Below are 21745 nucleotides of genomic sequence, written 5' to 3'. Positions count from 1 at the left end.
CTTGAGGATTTTCTGCGGCATTAGAAAGAATGATGAATCATAGCAGTTGCCAATCTAAAGCTTTTGTGTTCCTCTCTCTCCCACAAATCACTTCTCCACTGCATAGGGAATAAAATTTCAGCAAAGGTAAGTAATATGCCAAGTGGTGAGAAATGTGTGTGAATGACATCTAAGTGTTGGCACTGCCTCATGGAATTTTTATGTGTTTTTTTTCTTTATAATAAATGTGGTGAAATTATGCTTACAGAGGTAACTGGGTTTTGTGTTTCCTTGTGACTTTTCTCCATGGCTCATAAACTGTATTGATGTGTAAATTGCTAGTGATAAAGCCGTAGCTTCTGTCTAGATTGAGGAACCCCACTGTGTTAATGTTCTTAATTGACTTGACTTTTACCTTTCTTTTATATTCTGTTGCTGCCTTATGTATCTAAATACTGTATTATTTAATTAGATGCAAATAGTGTTGTTTTCTTCATGCCACTGTATCTCATAAGGCATTCCTGAGGCCTTTTTCTGTCAAATTTGTGTACTGACATTATAAGAGCAGTTTTGACGAGTCTGTTCAGAGGTCAGCAAAACTAGCTATGTGCTAACTAAGAAATTAACTTCTATTATTTCTCATTATTTAAAAATATATTCTCATCCTGATGAGTTCCGAAGCCTTGGAAATCATGTAAGCATAACTGCACACAAATGCTTCCAACACTCCCACTTTTTTAGCATTCAGACTAATTATGGGTTCAAATGTTTTGCTGGGCTATTCAGCTGAGCTAAACAAGGAAATGGGATAAAAGACTTTGTTCAGAATAAATAGAAGGGGAAAAAATACAAGTGATGTTTGCTGTGCTGGTAGATAAAATTATGGCCTCTGATCAGTAGAGTTACTTTAAGGGTCCTTGAAAAAGATCAGTAAAGAGCTCAGAAGTTTAAAAACAATGCAGTTAAGAGATTATTAACTATAAATTAGTAGTGCAGTAGGATGTATTTTGTCTTGCTGAATGTTATGATGCATTAACATGGCTTGAAATAAAAACAAATTAGAAATACAGTTTTCTGTAAAGACTTACAAGACAGCCAAAGTTGACTGGTAGCAATCTCTTGCCCTTAGCTTATTGCAGAGACCTGGCAGAAAAGTCTCAAGAGTTAATGCCCTTGCAAAGAAAAGGTGGATGGTGTTACCTGTTGTATCAGTTGCCAAAAGATAATAGTAACAAATATAGCGCCACAGTATGTATGTATCATCTGGAATGCTGCAAAAATAAGGGAGACCCTGATTGCTCCTCGCACACCTTGACCAATTCAGTGTGCTTTTCATAAGTATTTTTTTTTTGGTGTATTTAAAGAAGAAGGAATAAGCTTTAATACCAAAAACTAGGGTACAGAGTCCAAACTTATGTCATCTGGGAAAATCTAGAGATGCCTGTCTTTGGGGTTCTCTGGATGTTTCAGCAGTCTGAGTTTGTGCCATATCCAAGACTTGGAACATGATGCATTCTCTTTGCAGTCTAAGAAAAGTAATACTGTCTGTAACGCCTCTGTTTGCATGCTGTATATATTTTTTAAGTTCCTTTTTGTGGGTTTTAGAGCAGCAGATCCAGACAGCTATGGTAATAACATTTCTTGAAGCATTCTAGATGGAGATATTTGTAGTTATGGTGCTCAAGCCTGAAGAGTGTAATACTCAAAGAAAACTCTTCTTGGCCAAGTAGTAAGAATGGTAAGAATTTCTGTGACTGCTTTACTTAATGTGAACTTAAAGCATTCAGTTATGAACTCTTTGTTGGTAACAGTGTTGTTGGATGATTATGGGATTTGGAAGCAATGAATATTCTGTATCTCTTCTATGACAGAGTCCACCCATCAAGACAAGGGTTTGCCAAATATGCCAGCATGTTAATGTGCATCATTTGCTTTGGGAGTTGTTGGATGATAGTGTTGTATTAAGGTTTTGTGCTTGTGTATTCTGTAACTTTTGTGTGTACACACAATATGTGATACAGTATGTGACATGGACTTCTTTTGGTGCAACTTTGATTCAAGTTTAATGACAGGTTCCCTAAACAAAAACATCTGGTGCCTTGATGGAAATAATTGACTTAATCACAAATGTTTCTAGTACCTATTCTGATGTGATGTTTTTAAAGAAAAAAAGCGCCTTTTTTTTTTAAATTATTGTTCTTGTTTATCTAATTCCCTTTCATAAATGGAAGTATTTTGACCATTCTTTCACAGTGACCCATTTACAGCTTGTAACAGCATGTTGAATTTTACACATAGTTGCATCAGAATAAGCCTTTGTCCTGCTTTCACAATATTTTACTAAACTTATAATATAGTCTAATATGTCTTGTTTTGAGGGTTATAGAAGCATCCTGGACACTGTTACTACCATTAGATTAGCACCTTAAGTTAATGAATTTCCATAAATTATTAATATTTGTGATTTCTGTATTCATTCTAGAATAATTCATTACTATCTGTAGATTTACTGTGTTTGAAACCTTAATTCTTTTGAGATTTACGTACGTGATAGTGATGAAACAGGGGATGGAGAACACAGCTCCTTGATTTAAGTATATCTCCTGGATGCAGAAGTGAGGATATGTCTGGGATATGTTGAACAGAGTATGTTTTGTCAAACACTGTTTAAAAATAGGAAAAAAAAAAAAGGAGAAAGACAACATGAAAAAAGATCATGGGATCAACCTTTTGAAAATCTTCCCTGAATGTGTTGAATTCTGATGGCAATTGGAAGACAATGATAATAAGTATTAAGCTCCTTTGGAAAATCACTTTCAGTGAGCTAAAAATGCTTCAGAAATATGAACAGTAGATAGGAAAGAAATTAAGTACAAGGGAGGAGAACAAGAGGTTATTGATCAGGAGAGAAGGACCTGTAAAATAAAGAAGGAGCAGCAACAAGATGGAAACATTATGGAGAAAGAAGTTATAGACAGAGAGGAGCAGGGTAAAAAGCTTGCTAGGAGCTGAAAAGGAACTATGGTTAAAAAAAGAGCCCCTGGAAGTAGCTTGAAAAGATGCAGACAATGAGGACAGCAGATGAGAAATAACTGAAATGAATGAAATGTAAAGCAAAATGGTCTGTAACCGTTAGGGCACCTAAAATAAGCTGGACTTGTATGCATGATTTCTAAATCTTCACACAGCTTCCTTGTCAAGCAAATACTGTCAGTGAGAGTCTCTGGCAAGGTGGGTATTTCCATTCATTTTATGCAGTAGATCTGTGTAGCGTACATCTTCTACATTTAGAATTTGCTACATGCCTATGGTTACTTAGTTGGTTGATTCCTCTTGCTAATGTTGGATAGGGAAGGTCTGGCTAAGGATTCTCCAGGAATATTGTTTTATTCCCCCTGTGGAAGCTTGAAAAATTATATGAAATTGGATACAAAAAAAAATGTATTAATGATGCAAAGTGAAATACTTGGGCTGTAATTAAGGCTGGCTGTACTGCATTAGTTAAACTATAACTGTCTGATGTGGTCGTGGGTTATTTTTCCCCTACAAGAGCTGTGTTCTCTTTAGGGTGGATCTTGGTTTAGTATAGTTCATGAAGTGAAAGAAACTCATAACTGGTATGTTGTTCTCTCCTGACATGCTTCATTGTTGTAAAAACCTGAAGGTGTTTGGAGAGTGGTGCAAGATGTAGGATAGTATTTTGTTGGTACTACTGAATGGCATCAGCAGAAGTGACTGTGGCTCCATCATGTAGCTCCCACATGCAGCCAGAGCAGACGTATCAGACTTTGTAGTGGGATCACTGGTTGTGTTGGCTTTGAATACATGCAAAATATAGGATTAGGAAACTCAGCAGTACCCAAGAGACCAGGCAGTAAGTATTTTAGAATAGTATCTATATAAATGTGCTTTTTTATATTTAATACCTATACTTTAATTCCATGGGTAGAAAAATCTTCAATTTTATTTTTTATTTTTCTTTGAATTCTTTACAGCACAGAGTAGTACTATTGTGGAAATGAATTGTTGACTGTCAACTTTAAAGGCTGTGCAGTGAATTGTGTATGGCCATAGACGGAATCAAGTTGGTTTTTAAAAATCCTTTTTCAGCTGCCAGTATTTACTGTGTTTAGCCGCATATAAACTGCTGCAATTACAGCAAATGTGTTGCTTAGCAAATGTCTGTCTGCCATGTGAGATGCCTGGGATTAACTAAAAAAGTTGAGGTGGTGCCTATTACTGAAGTGCCACTATTAACATAAATGATGATAGTAATTCAGAAAGTGGTAGCTGTAGATCCCCAGGTACAACAGAATGCCATGGGTACAGGTGTTATATTTCAGTCTGAGCTTCAGAATGAATTGTGTGTAGTCATCAAATTATAGTAGTTATTAAAACACACACATATGTACAATTAGGTATTTTTTAAACCTGAATGTAGTGTAATTAGCCATGAACTCCAGTATAGTCAGAATGCAGATGTGAATTAAATCAGAGCACAGCAAGAATTAAAATATTAATGCATTTTCTTTAGTGGCATACTTATTTTAAATAATGAGAGATTTTGACACTGCATAGTGCTTCTGAAATAGTTTTTGCATCTCTTCTCCAAGATATCTTGAAGTGCTTTGAAAACGTGAATCAGCTCAACCTCTGTAAGTAAAACTAGGGAAGGAAGTGTAAGAAATGTTGCTCTTTCTGTTTTCTAGATGGAAAAGTGTAAAGGTAGCTTTTTTTCCCCAGAAGTTTAAAAGGCAGCCTTTTGAAAGTGACTGTAAATACTGAGTTCTTTCTGGCATTGCTAAATAGCACCAAGCAAAAAGTATGTCAAGATAAATACTCAGAAATCAAGGTACTCAAATGTGCTGCTTGTTCAAAAAAGCAATGATTTGATTTGCTTGCTCAAGGTTATCCTGAACTTTTGGGACCAAGATAATGGTCCAAGAAATGCAGTCTGGAATCTCTCTGAGTTTTGCTTTAACTCCCGAGCTGTTTCTTGTGAGGTTGTTAGCCCATTAAAAAGACGGTCTTTGGGGGAAAAAAAATGCAAATTTTTGTTTGAGAATCTAAATTATTTCCAGTGAGTATTGTAGTACACAAAATGACGTTTGTTTGTCTCTGAAATTCCAGAATACATAAGCTGCTATAGTCCTCAGGAATGCTAATTTTTTTTGTTGGAAGTGCTGTGTCATCATCTGCTCATTGGATGACCAGATGTTTGTTGTGGTTTGTTGTTGCCCCCACAGCTCTTCATCCTCTCACAACTTTACCATGTCACATTGTGCTATGCGAAATGCATGAAATGTGTCTCAGTTATGTCAAGTCAGATTTGCTAGAAGACTTGGAATTTTCTTTGGGTAGAAGAGCTTTAAGTATTGAAAGAAAACCACTTTACCTTTCTTAATCAAATCTTCTTCCAGTTCTATTTGTAGCTTTTTTTTCCCATAAGGTATTACGTGAGCCTCTTTTTCTCCTCAGATGTGCATATGTGTGAAATGTAATTCAGAAATATTGGACTCCTCTTGACTATTCCAAAACTAGTTTATTCTATTTATATTTGGAGAGATACCTTATTTCTTAAGGTTTATTTAGGGGCAGTCCCAACTGGTTTCAAACTAAAGCAGAAGGATACATTTCTAGGGCCATGAATGTATGTGACACTTGAAAAATATTCATTAATAGTAAAGGTAAATACTTCATAAAATTATTGATATGGCAAGGAAGAATATTGAGCATAATTGAATGTCTAAGTCTGCATCTTTTATATTTGTAATAACAGATACTTGAAGGATAAAAATATTTTCCTAGTGCAGTGCCATTTTAGTTTTCATGCTCTGCAGTTTCACTTCTGGAAATACAGTTGGATGAGATAAGAGAGGAAAAATGCACACATCTCTCTAGTAAAAGGTAGTGGGATGAGCATTCAGCTAACAACTTGCTATGCATTTATTCAAGTCAGTTGAGCTTGAAGTTGAAGTTGTAGAAGCTGAAGATGTGCCCCAGGGTGTTAGTTATTTAGAGATGCATAAGTCTGGATTCCCATTCTAGATCTCATACAGCATAGGATGAAGTAATGACTTTGAGAGCTTTAACTAGACATTGCAATATCTTTTTCAGGTATGGTGTTTTTTTTCCTTTATGCATTTGATTTAGATGAGCCTTTAGATAACCAAAATATTTATACGTATAAGTTAACCTTAACTCATTAAAGGCATATCAATTTTGTTGCTGTTTCTTTTATATTATACAAATACACATTTTTTTTTTGTGTCAGTTCAATCTAAAGTACAAATGTTTTGATAATTGTGGAAATTTATAAAACCTGAATTTTATCCACAATGTGAGGTATTTGCTGCAGTAGGTATTTCCGGAGAGAAGATCACAATGACTCTTTCCTTTTTTCTTCTCTTTTCCTTTCCTCTACTGGGGAGTTGATTATGCAGCCAGCCATAGACTTTTCCTCATTGGTTGATTTTTGGATTTTGCTTATGTGTTTTGCTGGATTTCTCTGCAGAATATTATCGGAATTGTGGGAGAAAATAATAATAATAATTATAAAAAAAGAATTCTTTTGAATTATGATGTTACTTCTTAATGAGAAGTTCATGTTGTGTTACAGCTGCTTCTGAAGCCGAAAAACTCTAGGTCTTGTGTAGAATCCAGGCATGAAAACTTGCATATATGGATGTATATGCATATACAGAGGAAAAGGTTTTTGTTTGGTTGGATTCTTGTCTATGATGATCTGAATTCATGAAATATTGTAGTTTCATATTTACTTTAAGAGTGTATGCATAACCAATTCAGGACCAAATTGAGGGAGATGTATCTTTGCTATTGCAATTTTGTTATTTTGGCGATTTTAAATAGGCCAAGAAAAATATTTATCTAAAGGATAGCAATTACCTTAGCTTGTAGAAAGAGAAGTATCACTTTAGTGTTATTAATTAATTTTGGCATTCTCCTGGCTCCTGCCAGAGCTCTTGATTATTTTTAAATGGTTATGAACTTCTTGCAGGTTACCAAATAGCCTAAATAATTACTCATGGTTTAGATTTAAAATGTTATTTTCAAAGTAATTGAAGGATAACTAAATAGGAACTCCCTAAATCATCTGCACTTGAAGGACCACTCCGCAATCCCATCCTTTTTAATTCCTGTAAAATTCCACTGCAAGCCTAGGAAACCCAAGTTTTATCTGAGTCAAGAGTTACAGATGTTGATGATCAGGTTCTTTCATCACAAAGATCTTTAAAATAGCTTTTATTTTAATGTTTTCCATCTTCACTTTACTCTTCCAGTTCTCCACAAGCAGCCAAGAGAAGTGTGCCTTTGTTTGCTGGAACTTGGGAGGATTGCAGCAAGGTAGGTGAAAATATTTACAGAATGAAGAGAGATTTACATTTTTGACAGCAGCGGCTATTGTGCTGATTTGTTAAATCTCTCATCTCAAGCTTTTATGCTCATCAGGTTCAAGGTGAATGCATGTCTTGATGTCATAAAAATATGTTGCGGGTAGTCGTTAACAAATATGAAATCTCGTATTTGTTGGTTATCCTTATATTGAGAGGGAAGAGAGTTGAGAGTTATTTTCTCTAAATAATTCTTGGAGCAATTTTTCCTTCTAAGAGTTAGATCTCTCAAAAACAATTGAGCTTTCATTAACATTACTGGTAATAAATTGATACTTATGCAGCCTAAATCTGAGCTCAACAGCACTGACTTTTATCTGATTTACTGAAATAAACTTAGCTCTGGCTTTCACCCACAGAAGCAATATGAGAATTGAATTAATAGTCTGTGCTCTCTTTCTGTCAGATGATTCTACTCAGGCTGGACATTCAGTGCACTGTAGCATCTTTGATGTCAAGACAATCAAAATGCCAGGAATTAGAATGTGATTTTCCTCTTCTTGCAGATGAAGATTTAACCACTGAGTGCATAAGATTTGCTACAAAATATGTAAACAGCAGTGCTGCTGCCCAGTCTTGTGTATAAATTGCAGGTGCCTTCACCCATGTGTATCAAGTGAGGGTGCCTTGCTATTCAGATACTTCCATTAATTTATGAATTCCTTGTGGTTGCAATCAATGCAAAGGAGGCCCTTGCTTATCGCTAGCATAAGAACTTGTCATGTTATAATTGCGTTACGGGTCTTCATAGTTTTGCTTGGAAAGCTGCTCAACTAGAAATTTGTCTCTTGGTCAAGTTTGAGAAAAGCCCTTGCTGTCAGTGGAAGCTTGCAAAGGAATAGCACTGGCCAGAAAAAAAAGTTGATTTACAGGTAGCAGGAATTTTCTTATCTCTAAAACTTGGATTCAGTCCAACATGGCCAAAAAAAAAAAAAATCAATTTAACTTTCCATGAATAATAAAGAATTCTGATCTGCAGGTGCTTGTTGAAATTGGTTTTCATGATTTTTAATATATCTAAGCAAACAAACTGCTTTCAAGATCCCCAGCTTGGAGATAGACCTCCCAGCATCCAAAGACCCTGTGCTCTTGTCACATCTGTCAGGAATGCCTGCTCTGCCCCAGGCTGATTACTTGGTAGCATCCAGCTTCCTTGGTTAGGTGGGATTGAATTCTGCTGAAGTTGGTTGAGTTAGATTAGTCTCACTTTGTACTGAAATTTGATTTCTCAACAGATCTGCAAGGGAATTAAGGTAGTATTTTACCCTTCCTAGTTGTCTTTTTCTCTTAAGCTTCCATATCTCAGATGTTCTCTGCTCCTAGCATGAAAATGAAACCTGAGCCAATGAATTAAGAATGTTTTCATTATTATTAATTTGCCTTTAAAATATTTTTATTTTGCTGTTTACTTATAATCCATATATATTCCCATATGTCATTATTGTATTTTATTTATTTATGGTACGGTATTTTATTTTTGTTTATAGCTTGGGGGTCAAATGACAAATGTCTGTCTACTTTTGCCTGGTCTAATATCTCTGAAAACAAACAAACCCTATTTATAATATTGTAGGTTTCTAAGGTGCCCAAAAACTGTTGAAGGGGAACATCAAGTTAAAATAACTGAAAATTAAATATGTGATGCCAGTCTTGCCTGAGGTGTGGTAAACAGGAGCTATATGGAAAAGAATAGGTAGTTGCCTCCACTAAGCATAGAAAAGAGGAGGTTGAGCTGAATTGTTGCGCTGCCTTAAAAAGGACAGAGGTCAGATGTACACTTGTTTTGTAAAGCAAACTGGGTCTCTTGACAGTCTTAGGGGGTCTGCTTTCCAGAACAGGAGCTTCAGACATCCCTGAAAAGATGCCTCAGTATGTTTTTTAAGAATGAAAAGAGTATGAGATGCTGAATAAGTTCATACTTTTCTCTTCTTTGAACATACTGCTTTGCTTCTAAAACAAAGTGGCTTCTCACAAGGAGCTAGGTCATAGCACGCTTTGCCCAGCTGGATTACTTTTATTCTTGAGAGCTTATATCTCACATAAATCAGCCTAGGCTTTCTTATTGAATGTAATGGGATTGAGGCACAAGTGAGCAGGAGTAGGGATTGCTTGAGGAGGGGAGAGAACCGAGCTCTGTTCTGCTAAACTTGAACCCATTCAACAGATACTCTGTGGATGAGGGGAGACGGCTGATAATTCAGCTAGGTTGCAGCAGTGCTTTTAGCATGTTCTCTCATACTGTACTTGTAGCCAAATTAGAGAGAGACAGTCTGCATGAATGGACAGTGAGGGGAAAACTGATGTGACCACTTGACTCAAATGTGGGAGTTCTAAGTGCAGGTACCGATAAAAATAGAATCACCTGATAAACTACCCTGAATTTCAGTTGTTTCTGAAAACAAAATACTGAGGTTATCCGTGAAATCTCAATAGCTAAAACGAGCCATTGTGTGCACCAGCAGTTATCAGGTGGGTAGAGCGAGAGCATTTATACAAGGGGGAAGCATCCTGTAAGATGAAACTGAGCAGTGACAATACTTGGGGCTATTGCAGTGGGTTGCACAGGTCCAACGTTCTCATAGTGTTTTGAAGTCACAGATTATAAAGTCACAGATTGTACAATGGAAAAGAGCTTAATTATCTTTTTTGCAGAAAGAATTATATTCTTGGGCAAATACTAAACTCAGGGGGGTGTGTGTGTGTGTGGGGGGGGGGTTTAAACAACTCCCACAGGTCTTTAGAAATTACTGTTGAGCACTTTCAAGGTCTTTCTGCTATTGTATTCACTTTTTCCTTGTTAAAAATGGGAAGTGGTGCTCTGAGAAGTCTGTTGGAGATCATATTACAGTCCAGTGCTGCTTCATTTGTACTTATGAGAAGGCAAGCTAGAAAAAAGCAGGAAAGGAAATTCTCAGCATACATTCCAGAACAGAATTTTCACTTTTATGTCTTCCAGACAAAGATGTGTTTTTTTACCATTTCAGCTTTCCAGCAACTTTGCTTCAGGTTGATAGACACTTTTGTTTTCCACATATTTTATGTTTGTTTGTTCATTGGTTTTATTTTTCAACTCATCACTGGAGGAATTCATAATGCTGGAAGTAAAAGGAATTTGAAAAGCCTGCCACAAAGACAAAAGTTGGAGATTATGAAAAGCAACAGCATTGCTTAGAGTGGAGGAATTTTATTTGATGAGTAAGGCTGCATGCAGGTGTAGGATCTGAGCCCAGTGGGAATTTAATGATTTACAGCCTGTCAGCATCTGCAGACAGACAGGAAGTAAATGGATTGTGTGTAAGTGTTTGCTTCAATGTTGGCTGACTTTTCATTAGGCAGACTGCACCAGTTAGAAGCCAATAATAGCACAGATTTGGTTCTTGGGTTTCTTTCTATTTATTTACTAGGCAGTAGTGTGAGTAAATTAAAAGTTACCAGAAAAACACAAAAGGTAGCATATGTGCTTATGCTCTTTCCCTGTACATTTTAAACATTTTTATGGTATTTAGCTTAGATTTTCATAATATATGTTAATGCTCAGTATTTTAGTGTCCAGATCTTTACCTAGGTAAGTCAGCATTTTTCTGCATCTGTGCGAGGGGCTTTTCTAGTACAAAAGAAAATACGGTTTAATTTTTGAAAGTAGCTTGCTATTAGAAGCCTACCTGGCATGATAACTTTTCCAAGCTGAAGTCCTTTTCTGGGGTTTGTTCAGTACAGGCAGATAAAAAAACAACAGAGGAGAATTATCAGCGATAAGAAAAATGGGATGGCCTTTTAGATTCCTGACATCTGGCCAAGCTCTACTCCTTGCTGTGAGATACAGACTTATTCACTTCCAATAAAGCTTTCAAAAGCAGGCATTGCTTTCAAGAGTTTTGCTCTCAAATGCTGTGCTTGAGATTCCCCATGCCAAAGTTGCATGTATTTTTGTTTTGCTTGGAGTTACAAGTGTTTTTCACTGTCAGCAGAGAGCTGAAGACTGGCTGTCAGAGGGGTTAGAAAAAGTATTAGCCCCTTCTGAAAAATATTTGCCATGACTCATTTATCTGTGCATTCAATGCAAGAGCTGAGGCCAGGATAACCTTTAATTCCTTTACCTCTGGATTTCTTGGAAAAATACTAACACGAAATAGAAGTTGTCAAGTAAGTTGAAAGGATGTTGATTGTCAAGGAAGGGAAAAAAATGGGCAACTGTAATTAATTTATTGAAATCTAATGTTCTACATGGGATAGCAGTTTTTGAAGCCTGATATTGCTCATTCACCAACATATGTGTTGCCAGACAGAGAAGTTGTAAAAACCCTGTATTTCCTGTAAATTTGATCAACTGAGAGCTTCCATATAAATTTAGTTTTTGTATTCATTTGGAATGATGGCATTAATGTTTGATATATTTAATACATGTTTAGTAACAGACATAGGGTTTTATCACTGCACAGTAGTGCAATGCAGAAGGTATAAATTTTTTCCACCATTTTGTTTTAAAACATGTAATACTTCCTAAGGACTACTAATATGTTTGCATGTTTCCAAAAGGTTTGGGGTGGAGCCTCCTGGATTAATAAAGCTGGAAAAAGAGATTGAACAAGAGGAAACACTTTCAGCCCCGCTTCCATCTCCTTCACCGTCACCAACAAAGTCTCCAGGGAAAAAGAGCACAGGGAAACTGTTGGATGATGCTGTAAGTTGTGGGAGGAAGTTTCCTCCTCTCTGACCCATTCTGGTATGCACTTACTTCTGAAGCACACAGCAGCTCAAATTTAGCCTTGCTTTGTGCTGAAGGTCAAGCTCCCTTCTTATTAATCTCTTTTCTGTTCACTTCTTATTCAACTCCCACTTGGTGTTTTGTCTGAGAAAGGACTGAATCAGGACTAGATTTGGTCTACACTGACTCGTACAGATTGTTAACCAACAGTTCTAAGTTATCTCAGCCAAATGTTGATGCTGCTGTCCTGTATGTTCCTCGGGTGGCAAAACAAGAAGCTTTTTTTTTTCCCCTCATTGTTAGAAAGAAACTACCCTACTTGGAATTTCATTAAGCTCTTTGCACTATGCAGTTTTCATTTCTCTGTTGCAAATCCTAGAGGAGTTCCTTTGAAACAGCTGGAATCAGATGAAAAGGACACTCTTTGAGACCAGGAAGAGGTTAAATTTGAAAAGTACAAATATATTCTGTCGAAAGAAGCAGTTACTATAGTAACCACTATATTACATGGGCCGCCTGGGAGTTACAAAGCATTTCTTGAAAAATCCATGTGCCACTTTGTTGCTACAAAAAGCAGATGGAATATCATGTTGGTTCATTTTATTGAAATATTATTTTCAGATTTTTATATTGTGTATTTCTTCCTTAACTTTGCAGAAGCACTCATGTTGCAGCAGAATTGAGAAAGAGCAGCTATGTGTAGATACAGTTACCATGCTCCTTTTAGGAACAGAACAGAGAATATGAAGGTTGTCTCCAACCACCTCATTTAATTTAGAAAGCAGTAGGGATAGAAACAGAATGGAATTCATCCAGCTAGATTCCCGACCTGCACTGCCCCAGACATTCACACCATAAAATAGCAGCAGTGCTCATGTAGTCCAGACGCAAAATAGAATAGGATATGGTTCTGCCCTCTGCTTCCTTATTTGATTTCTAAATTCCACTCTAAATTCTGTGTTCTTTGAGATAGTCAGGTATTGGAAGCCTCAATAGCAGAATCAGCAGTAAAGGTCTCATATGCTCTGTTTTACACCAGTATAAATCTGTTTGCTTTTATTCTCCACAGGCCCAAGATGGCTCTATTTTGCTTACACAGTTCAAAACAACTTGGAACCTCTTAGATCTGGTTGCTCTGGGTTTTTACTTGCTTAGATGACCCCTGGTCAACCCAGCTATCAAGGCATAGTTCACACTATCCATTTTCAGCTTCAAATTTTAAGAGTGTTTCCAGAGGTGATAAATGTTGAAAAATATGTTGTAAGGAATGGGGAAGCTACAGCTTCTCTGGGGGACCTGTGCCAGGTCAGCATTCATCCAAGAGAACTGCAGTATATGAAAATGCTGCACTTGTTATTACTGCTCCTATGCAGTTCTGCAATTTAATGTTAAATTGGATTTTCTCAGCCAGATCTGTTCTTTTGGCGTTCATGCCTCTGCTGCTTTCAGGATCACTGAAGAGTACAAAATATGCTTTTACTAAACATCAGTGCCTTTGGTCAAGCTGAAAAAGCAGCCCATGTTGTTGGCAATGATGGAGTAGAGTAGTCTTGAGGCGCCTTTAAATTACCCTTGGTAGCACTAATGTCCTAAGGTAGAGTCATCAAAGGGTAGCTAGCAGTGCTGGGGAGCATCTTGGCGTGGATTTGTAGTTGTCATTGTTTTCTCCATATATCTTTTGTTTTTAAGGTGTTAACGCACTATTTGAAAGTGCAAGTGGATGTATCTGGCAGGACCTTTTTTTGATAAGCCATATGCTTCTGTATTTATTTATAAGGGGAAACATACTGTTATGACATTTTAATTTTGCTTGTCAGCTATACTGGCACTTAGACAGCTGAGCCACTTGACCATAAAATAATTAGAGCTAATCTGCAAAACCTTGATGCTGAACTCAAATTAGCAAACTTGACTTAAATTGTGCAAATTTTATGTTGAACTATGTAACAGTTGTCTCTCTTTCACCTCCTCACAGCTGGAAAAATATTATTGATACTGGAAGCACCATGGTCTGGGATTACAGAAATATTAAGAAAAACTAAGAAAATACTAATGCAGACATAGCGATATCATGTTATGGCAAATGTCATGTTTGAATGTTTTGCTACATGTGCTGCTTTAAACAGTTTCTATTAGTAACATCTGTGTGTTTTAGGTTAAACACATTTCTGAAGATCCGCCTTGTAAATGCCCTACGAAGTTCTGTGTGGAGCGTCTTTCACAAGGAAGATACAGAGTTGGAGAGAAGATCCTCTTTATTAGGGTAAAGGTTTTTTTGGTTGGTTGGTTGGTTCTGGGTTTTTTTGTTTGGTTGTTTTTTTTTTGTAGTGAATTGCTAGTATCTGCTACCTTCCACTTGGCAAATGATGGCATTGATCGACAGGACAAAATATTTTCATATTAACAAAGACTGACTCATTTTTATGATGCTGTCATATATTAAATACGCTACAGTGGGTTAACTGCTCCAAGGAATTACTAACATGTAATAGATCCTTCTAACTTTAGGTCATTGAATTTGCTCTGTCTTTGATCGATGGCAACCAAAACTCTTCACAAATGGAGATGATGACTTCCTCTCAGTTTGCCTTGAAAGAATATCCACTGCCTTAAAGCAGCCTTTTTCCCACTTGGTTTTGACTAATACTATTTGACAGGTCAGGAAACAGATCAAAGACTTCATGATCATTGAATTGCCAAGTCACGATGAAGACATATTGCTAAAGTAGGGTGAGAAAACATTAGTATTGTAGTACTTCATTTGATTAACAGGCATCTCCAAACCCAGGGTTGTATTTCAGGTTTCAGATGTAGTATATAAACTCCCATAGAACAAAGTTAACAATTAATATAAATATTTGCTAGCATTAGTATCCGGCTGAATTTAGCCCAAATATATTATCCAAACAACTTCAAACCTCTTTATTTTCTCTATATATGCTCATGGTTATAATAATGAAAATATGCTAATCATATTATTCCTGTAATAATAGGTTAAGACCCTGGTTCATGCTATGCTTTCCAGTTTCCTTTCCACATGTACTGTCCTTGACTAATGACTTGAAAAAACAATAGCACTTGCTCTCAAAGAACTGTTGCCCCTATTTTGCTAAAGGCAAAATGTGACCTGATAAAACTGAGGATTTAGCACTTGTGAGAACAAAAGAAGTCAGAGGGAATATTTTCCATTGATAAAAATCAAATTCCTAGTTCAGCAAAACACCAGAGTGCTGCTTCTGTAGTAAACTTATGCTTAACTTACAATGAAGTCAAATTTAGATAAGGATGTAGGTATCCTTATCATGTGTATTAAGTTGAGAAGGTGTTTAACTATTGTGCTGAATGGGGATTGAGAACTCCCAATTAATTTGGTAATAGCTCAGACAGAAGAAATACAGGATTTGTTACAGAGAGTTTGTGATTTACCATGCTAGTATGAAGGATTAATAGCTTTTTGCTTTCATAGCAGTGAGATTTTTTAAGTTCTGCGGTATTTTTAGGTACAAACTTCAAATGACTTTGAAGTATTTTTAGGTACAATTTGATTGTAATTTTAAATAACAATATGAAAGTATTTTTAATCTTCTTCTAGTTTTAAGAAACTTAAGTTTTTTTTTCTGCCAGAAGGGTGAGTGTCAGATTCCCTTTTTCTGGTTTCTTTATTGTGCAGTGTAGTCCAAGTCAGATTTCATTCCAAGTTTGCAAACATAACACCCTTTTCATATTGCGCTACTGCATTCCAAGTTGAATTGTGCCAAAAAATACCAGTAATATAGATTAGACATTAAACTGCAGGATTAGAGTTCATTCCTACTAAATTGATATCAATGGAAACTTAACACGAATTTTAGTGGGAGCAAGTCAATATTCCTGGGTTTTAAAAGTCAGTTGTATTTTGCTTTTGCTTGGTTTCATCCTCAGTTTGGAACTCTTCACTGGATCACAGTAAGTTTTTACTCTTCATTCTCTGTGTTTTTTCTGTGTACATAAGTAGATTTATTAGCCTTTCTTTGGAATCCCTTGGACACTTTTAAGAAAATACATTTGAGGTGTGTAGCTGGCTTTTGATTTTGTTGACATTTGGCACCTCATTTGATGCCACAGAGTTAGTTCCTCCTACATTGTATGTTGTCTATACAGTGTGAAACAACCAGAAATCATAGAATCACAGACTGGTTTGGAAGGGACCTTAAAGCTCACCCAGTTCCAGCCCCCTGCCATCGGCAGGGACACCTTCCACTAGACCAGGTTGCTCCAGACCCCTTCCAACCTGGATTTGAAATATACCATTTATTAATAACCCAACATGCCCCAGTTGAATTGGGATCAAAAGTTTTATTAAGTTGGCTTAGTATACCCATTACAATCACTATGAGCTTGATCTAGTAACCTATATCAGGGTGAAAATCTTTTTAGTTTCATTGATGCTACAAGTAGACCATATGATGAAGCATTCCAAGACCTAAGTTTAAAGTGGAGTTAACACCTATTAATTGCTGGTTATGATTTTTTCATAAATAAGAGCCATAACAAATTTGTTTATTAAGAATAGCCATTAATAAGAAAGTGTCAGAGTCCCTCCTTTTGTTAATTTATATCTGTATATGAAACAATTTTGTATATGAAACATATATCTGTATATGAAACATATATATATATGGAACAGCAAAGTAAAACAAACTTCAGACCATAACTTCATGCAAAAAATACCAAAACCCAAAAAACACACATGCAAAAATTTACACGTGTCAATGTAAAATAATTTCAAGGAAAAAAGAAGTTTGGACTATGTAGCAAAATACAGGGGGACAGTCCTTCAAAATTAAAATTACTTGCATAAAGAATTATGTTTTTTGAAGAACATAAAAATGGAAAAGGTTTACATTTGAGATGAAAATAAACCATGGCAATCCATAAAGTAATGGAAACAATGAAGAGACATGAAAACACTAAGAAAATAAAGTCTGCTGATAAAAATGTGTGTCACAAAAGTAGGTTTCTTACACAGGAAGTAGTTCCATAATACCTAAACTAAACATGCTTCCTCCCCTAGTGTTGTGGTGGCTTAGATGCTGAAATTTTGTTTTCAATAAAAATTTATTTGCTTGTGAATGCTTTTTCTTTCCTGACATATAGGAATGAGAGAGTCTTAAATTCTGCTTACGCAAAAATTGTAGAAGATGTGTTTTACAATGATGGATAATATTAATAACTTGCAGTAAATGAAATGACTAGTTTATTTAAATTGAAAACTTGGGTTAGAATAAGTCAATTATTTGCCTGTTCCCTCTTAGATCATGCCCTTATGCCATGAAGTGATTTAGGGAACATAAGCCTCAATCTTTCAAAGTAGAACTGAATTAATAAGCCTATTTTAATGAATAAAGAATAACAAGTCATGAAAACTTACACTGCACAAATGCATGTTTTATAATGTGGAAAAAAAGAGTCCCAGAGTTTCAAGTATTTCTTGCAGAAGGCAGTAAAGGAGCTGTTTAGATCAATAGAGATTTTCATAGTAAGAAATGTCAGGCATTAAAAAGGTAATTTTTTTTTAATAATTTATGTGAAAATATACTTACCAAGCTATCTTGTCTTTACTACGTTGTAAATACATAAAGATGTACACTTCCCACAAGCTAGCAAGTTTCTCTCAGAAAGACCTGTTCTATTGGTCCAAACCCATAATAACTTTGAAATCATTGGGTTCTGCACAATGGAAAAATAATTTGTTGTGCAAGTAGATTCAGATTAGATAATATAATGGGTCCTGTCTTGAAAGCCTGTCATTTTTCCTATAATGTGTAGGTATTCTATGCCTTGCAGACCAGATGACAAGCATGTGTTTGTTGCGTTACTTTTTGACTTTGTACTTTTAATCATTAGTATCGCTTAGCATTAGTTTGCTGCAGTAATAATAAAATGTTTTTATTAATACTTACATTCTTTAAATCCCAGGAAATTAAAGGCATTATTTGCTTCCTCTGCCACCTATGTAGAACCTTTATTTTGGGATTTGCTATCAAAATGTGTGTGTAATCCATATGTGTACTTATATAAAATCATTCTGCAGACAGGCTGATGCATGTTATTGCCTCTTCCTGCTGCAAAAATGTGCTTGTGTAGAAATATGGAAGCACGTTTTATTCCAAAACATCCAGGTAGGGACGATACACCATCTATGAACTGGAAATAAGGGAAAATGGAAAGCAGATAGATTCTACAGTTTTCAAGATTCAAATATCACTGGCTTTTGCTTGGTGTGCTTCTGCCTTTCAATTTTACTTCAGCATCATTTACCTGGTTTTTATCATCCCCCTATTCCAAGTATTTTAACAGTCATTCTGCATTTCCCATGCCCATTCACATCTAGTCTATAAAAGTTTACCCTTTTAGCACAGACATTCCTTCCCTAGACGTTTACCCATGTCAGGTAACTTTCAGGGATGTTTAAAATATCAAAACCATAAGGAGTTTTAATTGAATTAACTCCAAGGGAGATGTAGTGGGATTTCTGGGAATCATCTTGTAAATGAATTCTGAAAATACATCTTGGGCCTTAGGACAGGGACAGTCATAGGCCTCTTTGTCTCCTCATGCTTTTTAGACAAACATACTAATTCTTAACTGTAGACTGCAAAAGACGCAGGGAAAGGCACGTCTAAAATCCAGCCCTAATTTATCTCCTGGATGCAAGGTGTGTTTTGGAGACCTTCTAGCAGTGGGTGGCTGGACACATTTTTACTACGTGCCAGTTTCTCTCCAGCTGCTTTGTGCTTACAGAGTAGTTGGCACATTTCAGTCTGTCTTGTGCTAGTGAAGGTGGAATTCTTCTCAACTCTCTCAGGTTTTAGTTTTTGTTTAAAAAACCTCAAACATCCTTAAAGAGCCAGCAAAACGCAGTCCCTAAGAAAAGCTCTTGGGCAAACAGTGATACTGAGCATGTCAGTGGGGTGACTGGAGCAGTCTTGCCTGTATGATAGAAAGCTTGTCTCCTTGACTGTGCCCTTAATCTCTTGAGTTACATTGGGCAAACCCCTGCCCTCCCCAAATTAAGTTACAGCTCATTTGTTCTCCTAGTTACAATTTCTCTCCTGCTTCCCCTTTATTAGTTTTCTTTTTTTTCTTTTTTTTTTTCCCTTTTTTTCCTTTATTTTTCCCCCTTCCTGCCTTGAGCCTTTCTTACCCAGGCAGATAAGCCTGTGGACATCTTTCTGTTTACTTTGTTGTTGATGGTGCTGTGTTTGCACTGGGCACAAGAGCAGCTACAGTTGCACTACCTGGTTCCATGAGGACTTGACATTAGTTAGGTGATTGACAGACCTTCATTGAGGGTTAGCCAATCCCCTTAAGTACATGAAATTCATTATATTTTTTCCCCCTCTTGATATAATTTCCTATATTTTTTGACATGCTTCTTTTGTGTGGCCGTTCATGTTAATTTAGTGTCTGATGTGTTTGGAAGTTCAGAAGCCAATTGTGAGCAAAATGCTTTGAAAGGATTCATTATAAAGTTATTGACAAACCAGCTGTGTGTCATCAAATTCTTGGCTGCTAATTTAATGGAAATGTGTTGGAGTTACTCATTTTTACTTTCATCCAAATGGTGTTCCTGTTAGTCTTGGTTGAAAATGTTTTGACAGAATATATTTCCAATGCAACACTGATTCAGTGGAACTGACAGGCTGTGCAGTAGATACGCAGTTCTTCCTCACTAGCTTAAACCTGTTCACCTCAGCAACCTCCTGTGGACAATTAAATGTGGGGTCTTTAATTCTCAGTCTCTGCCTCTATGCAATATTGCACGTTGAGAAATCCTCTTGGATGTCTGAAAAATCTTTAGCAGATTGCATTGTGCTTTTCTAAGATGTAACGCATCTTCAAAGAGTGTCGTGTTTTTGTTCTTGAAATGACTAATACATCTGTAGTAATTTCCTGCCAAGGTATTTATAATTTAGACTTCTAGAGTTAAAGTTATAACAACTGTATTTAATGGAAAGAGAAATCTCCCTTAGGAGGTGGCTCAGAACAGGAGGTCAGGGTAAAGTATTCTGAAACTGTGCAACATCTTTAAAAACACCACCTCAGAATTCATCTGAGTTCCTTAGCAATGCACTTCAGGGGTAGGAAGCCTTTGGTGTGCTCTTAATGCAGCCTGTGTCTGCAAGAGCTGAAGGTGGCAAAGTGAGACCTCCCTGGGTACCAGCATTTCCTCTCTGGCAGTAATGTGCCAGCATGTAAAATCACCTTGCACGATAGTATCAGCAGTTTACTGTGTGTTAACTCATTATGCAAAACATTTCTCAATACTTAAGAGGTAAATAAAGGTGAGAAACAAAGCTAGATAAATAGGTTATGTATTATAGATCTCATTATTTCAGCCTTATTTTTTTCTCCCTGCAACCTCTCCTCCCCATCTCCCCCCTCTTTTATTTTTCCCTGCTCCACTGACTAGTTTTATATGAAAGGTACTGTATCAGCACCTGCATATCTAAGAGCACAGAGAGACCGCTAATCCCCTCCACCATTAGTCTACAGGTAAGATTTGGCAAATGAAAAAGCTTTTATAGTTTATTGTCAAGAACCACAGATTGGGTCCCCTTACTGAAAACTTAAATAGGGGAAAGTCCTTTTTGTTTGGTTATTTTCTTGTGTTGTGGTTCTGTTTAGTAGATTAATAATTTTGTAGGAATCCATAGAATACTTCCTAGATATTAGAATGTTTTACTGAAACAATGAGACAAAAGTTCATGTTTGCGGTTTGGCTCTAGTAAACCTGATGCATTAGAACTGGAGATGCAGCTATTTGTGGTGTTGCTCTTGAAAAAGGATAGCACTGAGCTTTTCACTTCCTTGTTTAAACTTCTTCCTTGCTGAGGTAAAAAGGTCTTGTATGACTGCGATGTGAGTAATATTTAATACAGTCAAGATAAGCATGTGTCTTTAATGGGACAATGTTGCGTATTTTACAGGGTGAATTAGTTACTCTTTTCTGTAGCTTTAGATAAATAGTATACAATGCTATTAAAAAAAAACCTGGTTCTTTGTTGTGATACACTTCTTGCACAGTATACTTTTACACTATAAACATAACTCATGCTACCTTCTAGAGAAATGACAATAAATAAAAGTTTTTGTGCTGTTTGTCAGAGGTGCTTATTGAGTGTTTAGGATTCAGCCATAAATGTACATTGATGATATTTTGCATGGTTCTTTAGTTTTAGGGTAATATTCTTTAAGAACTTGCAGCTTACATGGGAATTTCCCACTGGGCTTTATACATTGACTCAGGAATGACGGTTCTACATAGAACTGAACTGGCCGTGATGTAACAAAAATGGTATGTAGGCCTTTTAAATGTTTAATACAGTGTGGTTTGGCTTTTCCATTCCTGAAATAACAAGAAAATGTGAAGGTGCATTTTAAAAGCGTTTTATTTCTTTGTCATTCTCTTACCAATGTGAAATAATGGGTTTTCCTCCTGTTACATCAAGTTATACTTCGCATTTGTGTTGTTCACTAAAAACTATCTATCTACTGTAGTTTATTCTGAAACTCAATCACACCTCTGTGGCAACATGCAAGATGCCTGTAAAGTACTTTTTATCATAAGTAAAGGCAGCCGGATTTTCTCTTGTTTATTGATGAG

At 36.3% G+C, this 21745-nt stretch overlaps 1 protein-coding gene across 3 annotated transcripts in view; it reads left to right on the top strand.

Moving 5' to 3' along the window:
- Positions 1-21745, top strand: part of GAS2 (growth arrest specific 2) — a 90206-nt gene that overhangs the window by 37913 nt on the left and 30548 nt on the right. For all 3 annotated transcript variants that reach the window (XM_057414392.1, XM_057414390.1, XM_057414391.1), the window contains exons 5-7: positions 7281-7344; positions 11928-12072; positions 14252-14359. In XM_057414392.1, the coding sequence (XP_057270375.1) occupies positions 7281-7344; positions 11928-12072; positions 14252-14359 (317 nt within the window). The remainder of the gene's footprint in view (positions 1-7280; positions 7345-11927; positions 12073-14251; positions 14360-21745) is intronic.

Source organism: Pezoporus wallicus, unplaced genomic scaffold, assembly GCF_028554395.1.
Source record: "Pezoporus wallicus isolate ANWC-B61680 ecotype Strahan unplaced genomic scaffold, APGP_CSIRO_Pwel_v1 contig_5967, whole genome shotgun sequence".
In the NCBI taxonomy this organism is placed as follows: domain Eukaryota; kingdom Metazoa; phylum Chordata; class Aves; order Psittaciformes; family Psittacidae; genus Pezoporus; species Pezoporus wallicus.
Note: the sequence above shows the minus strand (reverse complement) of the source record. Positions and strands in the feature narration are given on the sequence as shown.